This window comes from Geotrypetes seraphini, chromosome 16 (genome assembly GCF_902459505.1).
Source record: "Geotrypetes seraphini chromosome 16, aGeoSer1.1, whole genome shotgun sequence".
Classification (NCBI taxonomy): Eukaryota; Metazoa; Chordata; class Amphibia; order Gymnophiona; family Dermophiidae; genus Geotrypetes; species Geotrypetes seraphini.
This window is the reverse complement of record NC_047099.1, coordinates 28,339,348-28,355,508: the sequence shown is the minus strand read 5'-3', so window position 1 is coordinate 28,355,508 and position 16,161 is coordinate 28,339,348. Positions and strand designations below refer to the sequence as shown.

General features: G+C 40.2%; 1 protein-coding gene across 1 annotated transcript in view; it reads left to right on the top strand.

Annotated features, from left to right (window-relative positions):
* Window positions 1-3,640: 3,640 nt before the first annotated feature.
* KCNN3 (potassium calcium-activated channel subfamily N member 3) overlaps window positions 3,641-16,161 on the top strand; it is a 92,084-nt gene continuing 79,563 nt past the window's right edge. The window contains exon 1 of the mRNA XM_033924838.1: window positions 3,641-4,414. Coding sequence (XP_033780729.1) covers window positions 3,641-4,414 — 774 coding nt within the window. The remainder of the gene's footprint in view (window positions 4,415-16,161) is intronic.

The following is a 16,161-nucleotide window of genomic DNA, read 5'->3' as shown; positions in this document are numbered from 1 at the left end:
AGTGGTCTCAGAATTTCATCTCAACCAATCAATCGTACTTCCAGTGTTTTTTCCAAAGCCTCATTCTCACCCTGGAGAAACAGTTCTTCATACTCTGGACTGTAAACGTGCTTTGGCCTTCTACTTGGAACGCACCAAACCACACAGAAGTGCTCCTCAACTTTTTGTTGGGACATCCTATTTCTAAGCATACCATCTCCAACTGGATGGTGGCTTGTATCTCATTCTGCTAAGCCCAAGCTGGATTACCTCTTCACAGTAAAGTCACAGCTTATAAAGTCAGAGCAATGGCAGCTTCAGTAGTTTTCCTCAGATCTACACCTGTTGAAGAAATTTGTAGAGCTGCTATTTGGTCCTCGGTTCATACCTTCATTTCTCACTATTGTCTGGATACTTTCTCCAGACAGGATGGACAGTTTGGTCAATCAGTATTACAAAATTTATTCTCCTAAGTTGCCAACACTCCCACCATCCCATTCTGGTTAGCTTGGAGGTCACCCATATGTGAGAATACCTGCCTGCTTGTCCTGGGATAAAGCACAGTTACTTACCGTAACAGGTGTTATCCAGGGACAGCAGGCAGCTAATCTCACAACCCACCCACCTCCCCTGGTGGGCTTCTCTGCTAGCTATCTGAACTGAGGAGACACGCCCTGTGCTGGCGGGAAGGCACTCGCGCATGCGCGGTGTGGGCGACTCAAAACTTTGAGTTTAGAAACATAGAAATAGACGGCAGATAAGGGCCACGGCTCATCTAGTCTGCCCACCCCAATGACCCTCCCCTACCTGCTTGTGAGGCGTCCGCATCCGGGCTCCATCGATGACGTCACCCATATGTGAGAATAGCTGCCTGCTGTCCCTGGATAACACCTGTTATGGTAAGTAACTGTGCTTTTTACTGCGGCAAAAAATTACAAAGACAAGGGGGACACGTGATGAAGTTACAGGAAAATACTTTTAAAACCAATAGGAGGAAATATTTTTTCACTTAGAGGATAGTTAAGCTCTGGAAAGTGGTGCCAGAGATTGTGGTAAGAGCGGTTAACGTAGCTGGTTTTAAGAAAGGTTTAGACAATTTCCTGGAGGAAATGTCCATAGTCTTTTATTGAGACAGATTTGGGGGAAGCCACTGCTTGTCCTGGATTGGTAGCATCAAATGTTATTATTTGGGGTTTTGCCAGGTACTAGTGATCTGGATTGGCCACCGTCAGGACAGGCTTCTAGGGTCGGTAGCATGGAATGTTGCTACTATTTGGGTTTTTGCCAAGTACTGGCCACCATGAGGACAGGCTACTGGGCTAGATGGACCAGTATTTAGAAACTGCTGCTGGGGGACAGTCCTGCCCAGGACCACTCTGTGGCTATTCCTCTGGTATGGGGACACACTTAAAGATCTCAATATGTATACTTTGTAGGAAAGTCAGAAGAAGGGGGAGATGTGATAGAGAAGTTTAAATACCTAAGTGGCATAATTGCACTTGAGGCATGCTTTTTTCAGTTGAAAGGAAACTCTGAAATGAGGGGACATAGGATGAAGGTAAAAGGGGATAAAGTCAGAAATAACCTCAGAGAATACAGAGGAAACTCTGAAATGAGGGGACATAGGATGAAGGTAAAAGGGGATAAAGTCAGAAATAACCTCAGAGAATACATTTTCATGGAAAGGGTGATGAACTCTTGGAACGGCCTCCTGATGGAAGTTATGGAGACAAAAAGTGTATCTGGATTCAAGAAAGCTTGAGACAAGTAAGTTGGATCTCTAAGGGAGAGTAGATGGCAAGATTAGGCAGACTAAATAGGCGATATGCTTTCATTTTTCTATTTTTCTGTGTTGTGCAGTGAAGAGAAACAGGAGAGAAGAGATGCAGTGGAGAAGATGGTAGGATGAGACCCACGAAAACATCATCCATCAACACAGAGGTAACCACACTCGCCCAGTGACTTGACTGGAGCTCCAGAGACTGAGCCTCCTCTTACCTGTACTGTGGCAACAGCAGAGATCAAGGCATTTCTGAAAGAGCCCATGGTGATTGCAACTGGCCATCATACACCCAGTCCTTAGAAAGGTGTGTAAAAATGACAACTGAGGCTGCTGATCATGTCTACAATCAGGAGAAGAGGGAACATTATATTATGGATCAGATGGTCAGCAGGGAGCTCATGAGTGAAAATAGAAGCAAACAAGATATGGCCTCTTTACTGGATTTTTTTTAAACAACATTAGCCCCCCCCCCCAACGCTCGTAGGAATTCTGAGCGTCAGAGTTGTTACTGCCACAGCCGGCGCTAAAAACTGCGCTACGGTTTTGTAAAATGAGGTGGGGGTAAATTAACTACATAAATACACATTTTAAAGACAATTATGCGGCTACAGATATAGTTCAGACTATTTGTACATTGAAATAAATAGTACTTTTAATTTCTACATATTTCAACTGTGGATTTGATGTAGGTAAGATTCACTTTAAGCAGTTTCTGAAGATAGCTTTAGATTCAGCAAGAGATACTACATAATATGGTCACTAAGTTTGTAAAGTTTGAAAAAAATAAAAATCTACCCCTAAAATTGGCATGCCCTAGTAACATTAGAGAGGATGCAAATACAGGCTGAAAGGACCCCATCTTACAGTAAGTGTTTCTTCATTTGCTGTCTTCTAAGTGCTGTTGGAACAATCACTGCTAATCTCAGGCGCAAGGCTCAATAAGCTCTGTGCAGGAGAGAAGATTTTTCAAGCGAGTTGCCATGACAACCCTATTTGCAGCTTTTGTCGCCGCCTCGGTTTCTCTTCAGCTTCTGCAGTAATTGCTCCGTACCGGAGCTCAAAATCTGGGCTTCTGAATGTTTTTCCCCTTTAAAAAAAAAATAAGCCTTGACCTCATATTTCTAGACTGCAAGTTACCTCGTTATATCTAAATTTTTATAGGCAAAATAAATCATTTTATATGGCTAATTTAAAGAAGATGAGCGCTTAGTTATTGCATTCTTCTGTTCGGTGACTTTTTTGTTCAATTCAATTCCTCTGTTGCTTCTCTTTCAGAATCATTATTGTCCATCCCTCCAGAATCTACCTTTCCCGTGTTTCTTTTCTAAAGGTAATGAGAATCTATTCTATAATACCTTTAGCATTTTATATAGGTAATCGTGGCTTTATCTTCCATTTCACAAGCTTTACTGTGCAACCAGCACATCCTAACAAGCCACATTTCCCCTTCTCCTTCCCTCCCTGTCTGCTCAGGACTGCTTGTTGAAGATGCAGCTTAACTTCCAATTTGTAAACACTACAAGACTCCTCCCTTGAAGGCGTTGAGAAAGGGCTGATGTCATCTTTTTGGAGGTTTGAGCCAGGCCAATTGGGCCGTACTGTTAAAAGGTGGGTTTGGCTTTTTAATAAGCGAAGAAAGAGAGCAAGGGCTACAGAAACAGCAGAGCCTGCTGATCAGCTTTCCTTTATTACCTAGTAAAATGTATCAGTGGCAGTATTTTGGACTATAGCCATGAGAAACTGAATCAAGCCAAAGAAAGGATTGCAGCAATGTACACATCGCTGTGGGAATTTTGATATCTTTTTTTTCTGGAAAAATAATCCTGAACAAAGGCAAAATTGGGGGATTTATTGAAAGAAACCCAGGCAGTCCAAAACATGGACACCTCTACCCATTTCCATGACTCAGGGGTAGGAGATTTGGATGAAGACCTCAAGTGCCAATATCCAGCTACTGGGGATGAGCAACAGCATCCTCTTACCCAGCTTAATCAGCTTCACCGGCAGCCAGGACACCATAGCCTGTTGCATTCCTCACCAACTGCTTTCAGGGCCCCTCCTTCCTCCAATTCTACTGCCCTCCACCCTTCCTCCAGGCAAGGCAGCCAGCTCAATTTAAATGACCACTTGGCTGGACATTCTCCAAGTTTAACATCTACAAGTGGGGCTGGAGGAGTTTGCAAGCACAGACAAGCAAGCCCTCTGATCCATAGAAGGGACAGCAATCCTTTCACCGAAATAGCCATCAGCTCTTGTAAGTACAGTGGAGGGGTAATGAAGCCTCTTAGCAGGCTAAGCGCCTCCCGAAGGAATCTCATAGAGTCAGAACCAGAAAGTCAACCTCTTCAACTCTTCAGCTCCAGCAACCCGCCAGAGATTATTATCTCTTCGAGAGAAGATAACCATTTAAACCAGACTGTGCTCCATCATCCCAGTGCTACCCATAACCACCAGCATTCTGGCACCAGCAGCATCACTACCTTTCCTAAAGCCAATAAGAAGAAAAATCAAAACATTGGTTACAAATTGGGGCACAGAAGGGCCCTTTTTGAAAAGAGGAAGAGACTGAGTGACTATGCTTTAATTTTTGGCATGTTTGGAATTGTTGTAATGGTGATAGAGACTGAGCTTTCTTGGGGTTTATACTCAAAGGTAGGGCTTGGTTTCTTTTTCACCCTTAAGAAAACATTTGTACAGAGAAAAAAGATTCAATCACTTTACATTGAGATAAAGGGAAAAATATTTCTGCCTAAGCTACTGATAACATTTCACATTGCATGCACAGAAAGATGCTTTGCATTGCTTTCATTATAAAGAATGCAGCCTGATAAATAAAAATATAGAGAGAGATTGTAATGGAAATATTTTTCTTCTTTATTTATTTAAAAAATCCATAGGATAAATCAGCTACATTCTATCTCATTTACAAAAATGTGTATTTTGCAGATTATTGGCACCCAAGTCTGCCTTTCTGTACCGATTTTCCTTTAAGGAAAATAACCTTGAGATTGTACCAGTAAATGTTTCTTTCCTCTGTTAAGTTTCCAATGGTTCTATTCCTTAGGGAGATTAACACTGAGATGTGGTATTATTTGCCTTTTGTCTTCTGTTGCATTTCAATCACAAGAGAAGAAACCAGGCTGTCGCAACTGCTGCAGCAATCTTTCCATCCGGCATAACAATCCTTTTTTATGTAAATTTCAACATATTTCTAGCACACCTGAATTTCAGGTCAAAGAAAAGCATTCAAATTCTCTCAGACAAAAATGGCTACAGGTGTCAATGACAGGGGGGAAAATACCCAACACAGAGCCTTGCTGTATAATCATGCAACAGAGAACAGCTTCACTTATGTTTATCAAAATTAAAATAATGTTCAAAATGAGTCATTTATCTTTGGTTTTTGAAATAATTAAGACAAAGCAAGACAGCCTAGTTTCATCCTCATGTAGACGCTACTAATCTGTTTTTTTTTATGGGAGTGTTAATTTTATTTTATTTTTTTTGTTGTTTGGGGGTGGAATTGCTTACATAGCTGAGCAGCTGCTAAAGAAATTATTTTCCTAATATAAGGGGCATTGTGCTGGCTTAGGAGATTCCACTTTTTGTGAACCAGGGAAAGACTTTCGGCCTTTATGTAGTGCAAAGGTTCTTTTCATCCTTATATATGAATTATATTTTTTATTTTCTTTGAAAATGTGCAAAAATCATACTTTAAAGCTGTAACAATGTTCTTAAACCTGGGTTCCTAACCGTGTTCAGGTTATTTGAAAGTTATTGCTCCTGGGGTGTTCTACACATTCTGTCTTATCAATGCCTCCCCCTTTCGCCAAGTCTGTCAATTCCCTCATCCATCCCCTAGCTTGCATTGACATGTACAGCCACCACCCGTGAAAAGACTATTCTCTCCCAGTACTGCGCAGTTCACAGTGCACTTGAGACACGCGGTGTCTGACTTTCTACACAGCTCAAAAGAACTGAGAGTTGTGCAGTACCAGAAGACAACAGTTGTGTTGAGAGCATTAGAATGAGGTGAGATGGGGTTGCTGAAGACTGATTGTTGTTGATGGCGATACAGAATAACGAAAACAAACATGGGGTTAGAAGTGACTAAGGGGTGATGCTAGTGAATGGGTAACAGAAGGCAGGCAACTGGAGATTAGCTTGGAAAGAAATGAAAAGGTCTTTCAGGAAATGAATTAAAGATGAGGTTGGGGAGGGGAGATACGTTTGGAATTAGAAAGTGGATGAGAGGAAGGTTTGGTGTTTCATAGAATTTTGTAGTTCATATACTAGTTGATTTTTCACGGGAAATATCTTGATAACTGCAGCACTATATGGAGAGTGCTACTGAATATCCTTATAGTTCTAGGGTGGTCCATGTGTAGAGCTGAGACGAAGTTCATAGTTATCCAGATAACATCGATTTTACATAACTCAAGACATGAGAAGGCCACTGTTGAAAACTGGTCTGTCCCAGTATGGCAACTCTTATGGTCTGTCCCAGTATGGCAACTCTTATGTTCTTATCCAGGAAGTGCTGGTGCAAGGGTATTAAGTACCCAAAGCAAACTTTCACATCTGTTTCTCTCATCCCCCCCCTGTTGATCGTTAAGGCTCTAGCCCCCTCCTAGATTTTGAAAAATAAATTCAATAACCATGATTACCTCAACATTACTCTTCCCAGAACAACTATAGATACATAAGAACATAAGCATTGTAATACTGGGATAGACTGATGGTCCATCAAGCCCAGTATCCTCTTTCCAATACTGGCCAATCAAGATCACAAGTACCTGGAAAGATCCCAAAACAGTAAAACAGATTTTATGCTGCTTATCCTAGAAATAAGCTGTGGATTTTCCCAAGTCCATCTTAATAATAGCTTATGGACTTTTATTTTAGGAACTTGTCTAAACCTTTTTCAAACCCTGCTAAACTAACTGCTTTTACCACATTCTCTGACAATGCATTCCAGAGTATAATTACACACTGAGAGAAGAAATATATTCTCAGATTTGTTTTACGTTCACTACTTATTAGCTTTATTGTGTGCCCCTTAGGCCTTGTACTTACAAGTGATTCACGTCTACCCATTCTACTGTAGACCTCTAGCATATCACACTTCAGCCATCCTTTCTCCAAGCTGAAGAACCCTAGCTTCTTTAGCTTTTCCTCATTTATATTTTTTGTCACCCTTCTCCTTACCTTTTCTAATTTCACTATGGAGCTCATTTCCCCCAAAAAAGTTAAAAAAAGGCATAAAAGGATAGACATTTTTTGTTTGCCAAACTCTACCAATTCATTATTTTCGAAAATTATTTTCTAGACGGATTTCTATTTGTTAGTCAACCTTTCATCCCTATATAAATGATAAATAGTAGTTAGTAGTGGTAGTAAATCTCAAGGAGGCCTGTTAGAGGTATGATGTGGGGAGACTAGGATGGGCTTATGACTTGAACTTTTTCTAATCATATTAATTATTGAAGCTATAATTATCAACAACTTTTTAATCAATTATCAAACAAATTACCAAAACAAAGCTTATTCTTTCTTTTAAGGTTTTCGATAATTTTCACCAGCACAGACCCTACCCAGTATAGAATCACACAAGTTCTTGAACAATGTTGAAGGAATATAATGTCCACCAGAAACGATCTTAATATCACTCAATTGTCCAAAGCCAAAGCTTAAAGATGGGAGCAATGCCAGGATTTAACTATTCTCTGAGTGAAAAAAATATTTCTCCCTCTTTCATCTCTCCCTTCCTCTCCTCCACCCCAAGAATTCTCCCTCTCTCCTTTCTCCCCCCATGTGCAGCATCTTTCCTCCCCTCCCATCCCCCTGAGCAGCAGCTTTCCTCCTCTCCCACCGATCCTCCTGTGCAGCAGCACCCCACTGATCTTTCCACCGTGAAACCTGACATACCTCCAAGGCCCCCAAAAGCAGCAGCAGCAGTGCCTTCCCTCTGGCGCATCACTCATGACATCATCAGTGATGCAGCAGAGAGAAGACCCCCCAGTGGGGAAGGCCGCAAAGCAGCCTGTTCAGAGCACTGCCACTGCTGCTGTTTTGGGAGGCCTCAGAGTTATGTCTGGTCTCAACAGGGAGGGGGGTTGGGGGGGGGTCGTTGAATCAGTGAGTCCAATTTTCTTGGACAATGACTCAATTCACCAACGTGAACCAGTGAATCGATTTGAATCGGCGAATCGGGCAGTACTAACACCAACAAGCCACCTTGAAGGGCTCATAGTCTTTGTACCTGAGACAACAAAGGGTTAAGTGGCTTATCCAAGATGGCAAGGAGCAACACTGGGACTTAAACTGGCCTCCTCTAGTTGGCAACCTACTGGTCTAGCCATTAGGCTTTTCCTCCACATGGAGTCTTGTCCCAGAACGATTGCTCTGGTGTAAGATTCAGTTCACCAAGAACTGTGCGCTGTGGTGCTGTTTGCAGAACTTATTCAGTTAACTAATTAGACAAGATGATGATAATGGGCTGAGGTCTGTTGTATGTTAGTTCACATTAATAAATAGGCAGTATTAATTTCAGTGAGGTCTGTTTACTTGCAATACATATTAATGCACAGCAAACAATTGTTATTGCATTTTCGTGAGCAGGGCCTGGAGGGCCTTGAGATAACAAAGCACTGTAGTCAGAAATAAGAATTACAACAGAGTACACAGTATTAGGTACCTTTTGAACACTATGATACCTTTTGAACACTGTGACACTCATAAGTGTCTTTTACAGTATGTCTACCATAAATTAAACACCTAGCCTAAGTGCTATACTATTCCACAAGGATATACAGGTTGATGGCATTTGTGTTAGTATGACAAACACCTTTGCGAACAAGACAAGCTCTTTAAAGATACTGCTGGGAAGTGCCTGACTGTTGAAATAACTATAGATTTTTAATAAAACAATTTGCTATTTCCTGTTTTCTTAAAGATGCTGGGCTCTATGTTAGGAGTCACTGCCCAAGAAAAGGATTATTGAGGATATGGCGGCGGCTAAGAAAGCAAATGGAATGTTAGGCATTATCAGGAAAGGAATGGAAAACAAAGATGAAAATGTTATAATGCCCTTGTATCGCTCTATGGTACGGCCGCACCTCACATACTGTGTGCAGTTGTGGTTGCTGCATCTCAAAAATGATATAGAGGAATTAGAAAAGGTACTGAGAAGGGTGATGGAAATGATAAAGGGAAAGGGCTGTCGGGTAAGATTTGCCTCTTTGCGGATGATGCCAACATTTGCACTAGAGTAGACGTCCCGGATGGTGTCAATACCATGAAGAAAGACCTAGCAAAGCGTGAAGAATGGCCTGAAATTTGGCAGCTAAAATTTAAATGCTAAGAAATGCAAGGTCATGCATTTGGGCTGCAAAAACCCGAAGAAGTGGTAGTGTTTAGGAGGTGAAGGACTTATGTGCATGCCAGAAGAGCGGGACTTGTTTGTATGTGATGATCTTAAGGTGACCAAACAGGTTGGAAAGGTGATGGCGAAAGCTAGAAGGATGCTGGTGTGCATAGGAAGAGATATGGCTAGTAGGCAAAAGGAGGTATTGATGCTCCTGTATAAGACTCTGGTGAGACTTCCTTTAGAATATTGTGTACAATTCTGGAGACCCCATCTTCAAAAAGATATAAAAAGGATGGAGTCAGTCCAGAGGAAGGCTACTAAAATAATGCGTGGTCTTCGTAATAACGCATATGGGGACAGACTTAAAGATCTCAATATGTATACTTTAGAGGAAAAGAATTAGTCAATAAATAAATAAAGTAGGGAGACTCGTTTCTTATATCTCATAAATGCTAGGAGGTCAGAATGGTGTGAAATATCAATACTGTATGGAACTCCTAGAAAGGGGAACTGTTAGGTAAATCATATATAAAAAATCTTATATCTTTTTATCACATACACTCAGAAATGTGTAATTCAGCCAAAAGCCAAAGCTTTTATAGCCGAACCCACCGCCCCATCACTGTGTATGGAATTTTTAAAGTGAATGCTAATATGTGCTATTTAAAAAGTAAAAATTGTTATCGATGGCACAGATGAAGGAGGGAAAGGAAATTCCACTTATCTTTTAAAGGTGTACAGCAGGTCCCGACATGGACCATGTTTCGAGATTCTGTTTCAAGGAACCCAAAAATAAATCTTAGCGATTCAGATGCCAAAGAACTAGTGATAGTGCAATTGGGGCAATGATTTCATAAAAAAGAAAAAAGAACTTAAGCATCTTCAAAGTTGTATAACTTTGTGCAAGAGATAAACTCTATCAATTCAATATAAAAGCTACGCAGTTTGTGGGTACTTGCCATATGTGCTTGATTAGGAAAAGAGCTTCTCTGCTTCTGCTTTCGTTTAACGGCTTTGGGAACGCCAACTTAAGTTTAAAATAGAGTGTGCTGACGTCATCACGCCTGTGCGGGATGACTTAAAAACCAGCTGAGTCTTAAGCCGACTCAGTGAAGGCTAATGTTGGGGCAGGCCAAGAATCAATAAAAAACTATAAGAATGCTTGCCATTCTACTTCACTATTCAAACCCTCAGGGTGTAATGTGTGTAATTTCCCCTTTCTAGGAGTTCCATACAGTATTGATACTTTAGAGGAAAGGCAGGAGAGGGGAGATATGTTAGAGACATTTAAATAAATAATCTGAAATGCATAAAATTACTAGCCAGCTTTGGGATATCCTCAGGAGATCAACATTGAATATCAAAAGTGGAGAAAGCCTCAAATGTACACACAATTCGGCAGCAATCTGCATGGATTTCAAGCTGCTCATTAATTTGTCATCGGCATAAAAAACTCCACATAACAAAAATGTGCATCTCACATCGAGCCAAAGCCCACCACTGTGTACAGGGTATGTAAAAAGAGAAAGCTTTTACTTAGCTACTGGAACTTGGATGCACCATCTCCCATTGTCGTTATACCCCTCAAGCCAAATAAATGCTAGCAGTCAGCCCTCCATGCTCATTACACCTCCTACAAGAGCCTTGTTTTGCCGTTAACTGGCTGCCTCAGGGATTTGACAAAGTACACGTCTATAGACAGAGAGCTTCATTTAATGTGAGTAAGTGCAAAGGGTAGGTATACAGTATAGGAAAAAGAAATACAAACTATAGCTACATAATGCAAGGTTCTGAATTAGGAGTCACTGCCCAGGAAAAGAATCTGGGTGTCATCATTGATGATATGTTAAAACCCTCTGCTCAGTGTGCAGTGGCTGTTAAGAAAGCAAATAGAATGTTAGGAATTATTAGGAAAGAAATGGAGAACAAAACTGACATTATAATGCCTTTGTATCGATCCATGGTGTAACCTCCTTAAATACTGGGTGCAGCTTTGGTCACCACATCTCAAAAAAGACATAGCAGAATTAGAAAAAGGCACAGAGAAGTGCAATGAAAATGATAAAGGGGATGGGATGACTTCCCTGTGGGGAAAGGCTAAAGAGGCTAGAGCTCTTCAGCTTGGAGATGATATGGCTGAAGGAAGATATGACAGGTCTGTAAAATACCGAGAGGAGTGGAACAGGTAGACGTGCATCGCTTGATTCCGCAATGAAGCTAATAAGTAGAAATATAAAACAAATTAGAGAAAATATTTTTTCATATAGCTGGAGAATGTGGTGAAAGCAGTTAGTTTAGCAGGGCTTAAACAAGGTTTAGACACATTTCTAAAAGAAAAGTCTATAAGTCATTAAGATGGACTTAAGAAGATCTATTTCTTATTTCTGGGATAGGCAGCCTAATATTTGTTTCACTTTTGGGGGATCTTGCCAGGTACTTGTTACCTTGATTGGTCACTGTTGGAAAGAGGATAATGCCCCTGTATCGCTCCATGGTACGGCCTCATCTGGAGTATTGCGTTCAATTCTGGTCTCCTTATCTGAAGAAAGATATAGCGGCACTAGAAAAGGTTCAAAGAAGAGCGACCAAGATGATAAAGGGGATGGAACTCCTCTTGTATGAGGAAAGACTAAAAAGGTTAGGGCTCTTCAGCTTGGAAAAGAGACGGCTTAGGGGAGATAGGACTGAAGTCTACAAAATCCTGAGCGGAGTAGAACGGGTACAAGTGGATCAATTTTTCACTCCATCAAAAATTCCAAAGATTAGGAGACATTTGATGAAATTACAGGGAAATACTTTTAAAACCAATAGGAAGAAATATTTTTTCACTGAGAGAATAGTTAAGCTCTGGAATGTATTGTCAGAGGTTGTGGTAAGAGTGGATTTCATTGCTGGTTTTAAGAAAGGTTTGTTCAGTTTTCTGGAGGAAAGACATGGGGGAAGCCACTGCTTGCCCTGGATCGGTAGTATGGAATATTGCTACTCCTTGGGTTTTGGCCAGGTACTAAGGTCCTGAATTGGTCACTGTGAGAATGGGCTACTGAGCTTGATGGACCATTGGTCTGATCCTTTAAGGATTTTAAATTGAATCAGGTTGGGCAGACTGGATGGACCATTCGGGTCTTTATCTGCCGTCATCTACTATGTTACTATATGTTACTATGTTACTATGTTATTATTGTGTTCTTATGACTTAATAGGTCTGTAGTATGACAATGCTTATGTTCTTAGGTTATGTTCTAATGTTGTTTGTTGATGGTTAGATTGATTGTGTCAAAATCTCAAAAAGGAGCAAATACCATTTATCTTCAATATAATGAATGTAAGGAGGAAAAAGACCCAGTCTCAGCCTTGTTCCAAGTACTTTTCCAAACTATGACTTAAGGACAGTAACTTCAGAGGTCTAAAACCATCCATAAAATAAACTACTTTTAAAACAAAACCTTTTACAACCTAAGTGCAGTTTCAATTAAAAGTTATCTGATGAGTCAGAAATGGTCCTACTGACGGTGTCCAGTGTTTCGCATATGGAAGCTATATCAGGGTTTTAGGACCATATCAACAAGCACTGTGTCTTTCTTTTATTGTACGGAGGTTTTTTGACCTATTAAGTTACTGTTCTTCTTTTTTTTTTTTTTAAAGACTGCCAATTTTTATTTAAGGTCTGCCGGAAAGTTTGAGGTCTATTCTGCCTTGGGTTCCATTACCAAAACTACATTCTGTCAATTACGCAGAGCTATATATTCATCCGGTTAAATAGCTGAGGCTGGTGAGTTACAGAACTAGCTTGTTCTCTTTATAGGTCCTCAGGAATGGAATTAAATACCATTGTACAGTATATACGACAGCGGGGAAATTTGCGTGAGTTCAAGAAATTACTGAAGAGACATTTGTTTTGCAGTATGAAATATGGGCACTGAGTTTTAGAGTGATGATGTAAGCGCTGGTCGCTGAATTGTTGATGTACGCTTATACTATCCCCCTCTTCTACGAAACCGCGCTAGCGGTTTTTAGCGCAGAGAGCCGCGCTGCTCCTGATGCTCATTGAGTTCCTATGAGTGTCGGGAGCAGCACGGGCTATTCAGCGTGGCTCTCTGCGCTAAAAAATGCTAGCGCGGTTTCATAGAAGAGGGGGGTATGTATGTTGTGAATGTTTTAATGTGAGCCGCTCTGTAAAAAGTGAGTTATAAACGAATAAAAACAAAACAAGCTGAAACCAGCTATTTTAGGGGCACTTTGAGGTGGTCCCCACTTGGCTGATATTCAGCACTTAACCAGCCAAGGTAATTGCATAAGTAGGACCTTTCAAAGTCCTTTAGATCATTGCAGTTTTATTAGAATGTTTATTTTCTTATTTTTTCTCATCTATTCTCTATTTTATTTCTTCATTACTCTACTAATTGTCATTTTTCCAGGTACTTTAGTTAGATTGTGAGCCTTCGGGACAGTAAGGGAATATCTAAGTACCTATTTTACTTATAATTTTAATGCACCCTATTGTCTATTTTTCTGTAAACCGCTTAGAATCCTAACGGAGTTTAGCGGTATATAAGAAATAAATTACATTACATTAGGACTATATAAAAATCAGCCCCATCTTTATGCAGTTCACCGTGGTCGGTTAAGTGCTGACTAACACATTTTACCAGCTATGTTTTTCCTGTTTGGAAATTCAGTGCTGGAGGCCAGAATGGCCTGGCAGCATCTTTTGAAACTTAACAAGCTTAAAAGCAAAGGCTTGTCTTTCAATATTTCATTTTCTCCAATTCCACCAACATCACTTTAAATTTAAGCTAAAACCTTATGATAGAAAGCTTCTCTAGAGTATTGGGTTTTATACTGGATTCCTGTCTGACTTTAGAGCCTCAAATAAATTAAGCAGTAAAGCCCTTTTATTTTTTTAACTGAGACAAATTAATTTAATATGTTCTTTTTTCTGCTTAGATCATTTTTGTATAGTTGTCCAAACATTCATTTTGTCTTAGTTTGATATTGAAACTATTTGAATTTAGGGGTCCTTTTTATTAAGGTGCGCTAACCGATTTAGCACGCGCTTAATGCTAAAGCACCCACAGAATATAATGGATGCATTAACATTTAGCGTATGCTAAATCGGTTAGTGTGCCTTAATAAAAGGACCCCTTAAGCTTTCCTCCAAATTACAATTACAAAATACAAAAGCCAAACTGATAGTTGGAATACATAAGTTTGATAGGGTTATGTCATTGTTAATTCTATTGCATTGGTTGCCTATAAATGCTCAAATTGAATTTAAAACAGCTTGTTTAGTGTTCAGAATTTTAAATTGTCTATGCTTCTTTTCGCTTACAAAGCTTATAACTTTCCCAGTAGTCAGGTACTCCTCATGCTTTCACTCTTTTTTTTGTTTGTTTGTTTGTTTTAAGTTCTCATTACTAATCGCGCTAGAACATAAGAGCATAAGAATAGCCATCAAGCCCAGTAGCCCGTTCTCACGGTGGCCAATCCAGGTCACTAGTACCTGGCCAAAACCCAAAGAGTAGCAACATTCCATGCTACTGATCCAGGGCAAGCAGTGGCTTAATAACAGACTATAGACTTTTCCTCCAGGAATTTGATTCAAGGAACTTTTAAATGGCTCTTTTATCTTTAAATCAAGGAAATACTGGAACAGTATCCCTACCCAGATTAAATTCTAGCCTACTTATTTACTTTTCTGTAAAACACCTAAAATTAAAGTATTGTTTAGTTAAATACTTATAAAACAAACACTTTTGAAAAAATCTTTCACAGTAGTCCATATCCAAAAAGGCACTTAGCTTGAAAAAGTGTGTCTCTTATTAAAGACTTGATACTTTTTTGGATATAGATTATTGTGAAAGATTTTTTTTCCCAAAATGTTTGTTTTATGAGTAAACAGTATTTGAAGCCTATCAAGAGAGGTGAATCGCAGGCGGGGTGGATCGTGTGAAACTGGTCACCACTGAGGCTTCTGAAGACTATACCCTGCGCTGTTTGTAAAGTTGCTGTGCTGTTCATAATTACACATTGAGCACATGTACAAGGTTTGGAAATAATTGCTCCTGCCAGTATGAAAAATTCTATGACCTGATCAATTTATTTTATTTCTGTCATGGCTTTTGCAGTTGCAGGTTTTGACTCAGAGTGCTACAATAGGTGGGAAGGGGAGATTGTGGACTTTAGGGGGGGGGCTCAAAGTGAGGGATGGAGAGGTTAGAGTGAGCATGATGGGGCAGTGAAACCTTTGGGGAAGATACTGGACTACCTAAGGAGAGGGGACTAGTGAGACAGAAGGGATGTTGGATGTAGGACACTGGATGGGGGAAGAGAAAGAGGGGGATGCATATCCAAAAAGAGGAAAGAGGAGGGTTGCTGGACCTAGAGAGGAGAGAGAGAAGAGAAAGTTACTAAGATTGGGGAAGGAGAAAGCAATAGAGAATGGAGGGTCCTGGGGTGAGGTGAAGAAAACTGAAAGGAAGAGATCAATGTCACAGAGGGATGTAGAAAAGAAAGTGAAGACAGGAGGGAGAGAGAGGTTTCTGACTAGTTGGTCAAACAAGACATCTTTGACCTCTGTGCTCCTCACAATGCCATTTGTTGCATGGAGGAAGCCACTGCTTACCCTGGATCAGTAGCATGGAATGTTGCTACTCCTTGGGATTCTAGAATCTTGCTATTCTTTGGGATTCTGTATGGAATGTTGCTACTCCTTGGGTTTTAGCCAGGTACTAGGGACCTGGATTGGCCACCGTGAAAACGGGCTACTAGGTTTGATGGACCATTGGTCTGGCCCAGTAAGGCTATTCTTATGTTCTTATGACATCTACAATAAATAGGACTTTTTGTTACATGGGACCATCTTTATAGAACTCCTTGCCTGATGCTCCTAGTGGGTTATCGACTTACCTTGGATTTTGCAAGGTTTTAGTCTTTGAGTTTTATATTTTGCTTTGTTTAATCATAATCTGTATATTGCTGTTTATTATTTTATTGTAAATTGCTTTAAAATTTAAATGTGTTCCACACAGTA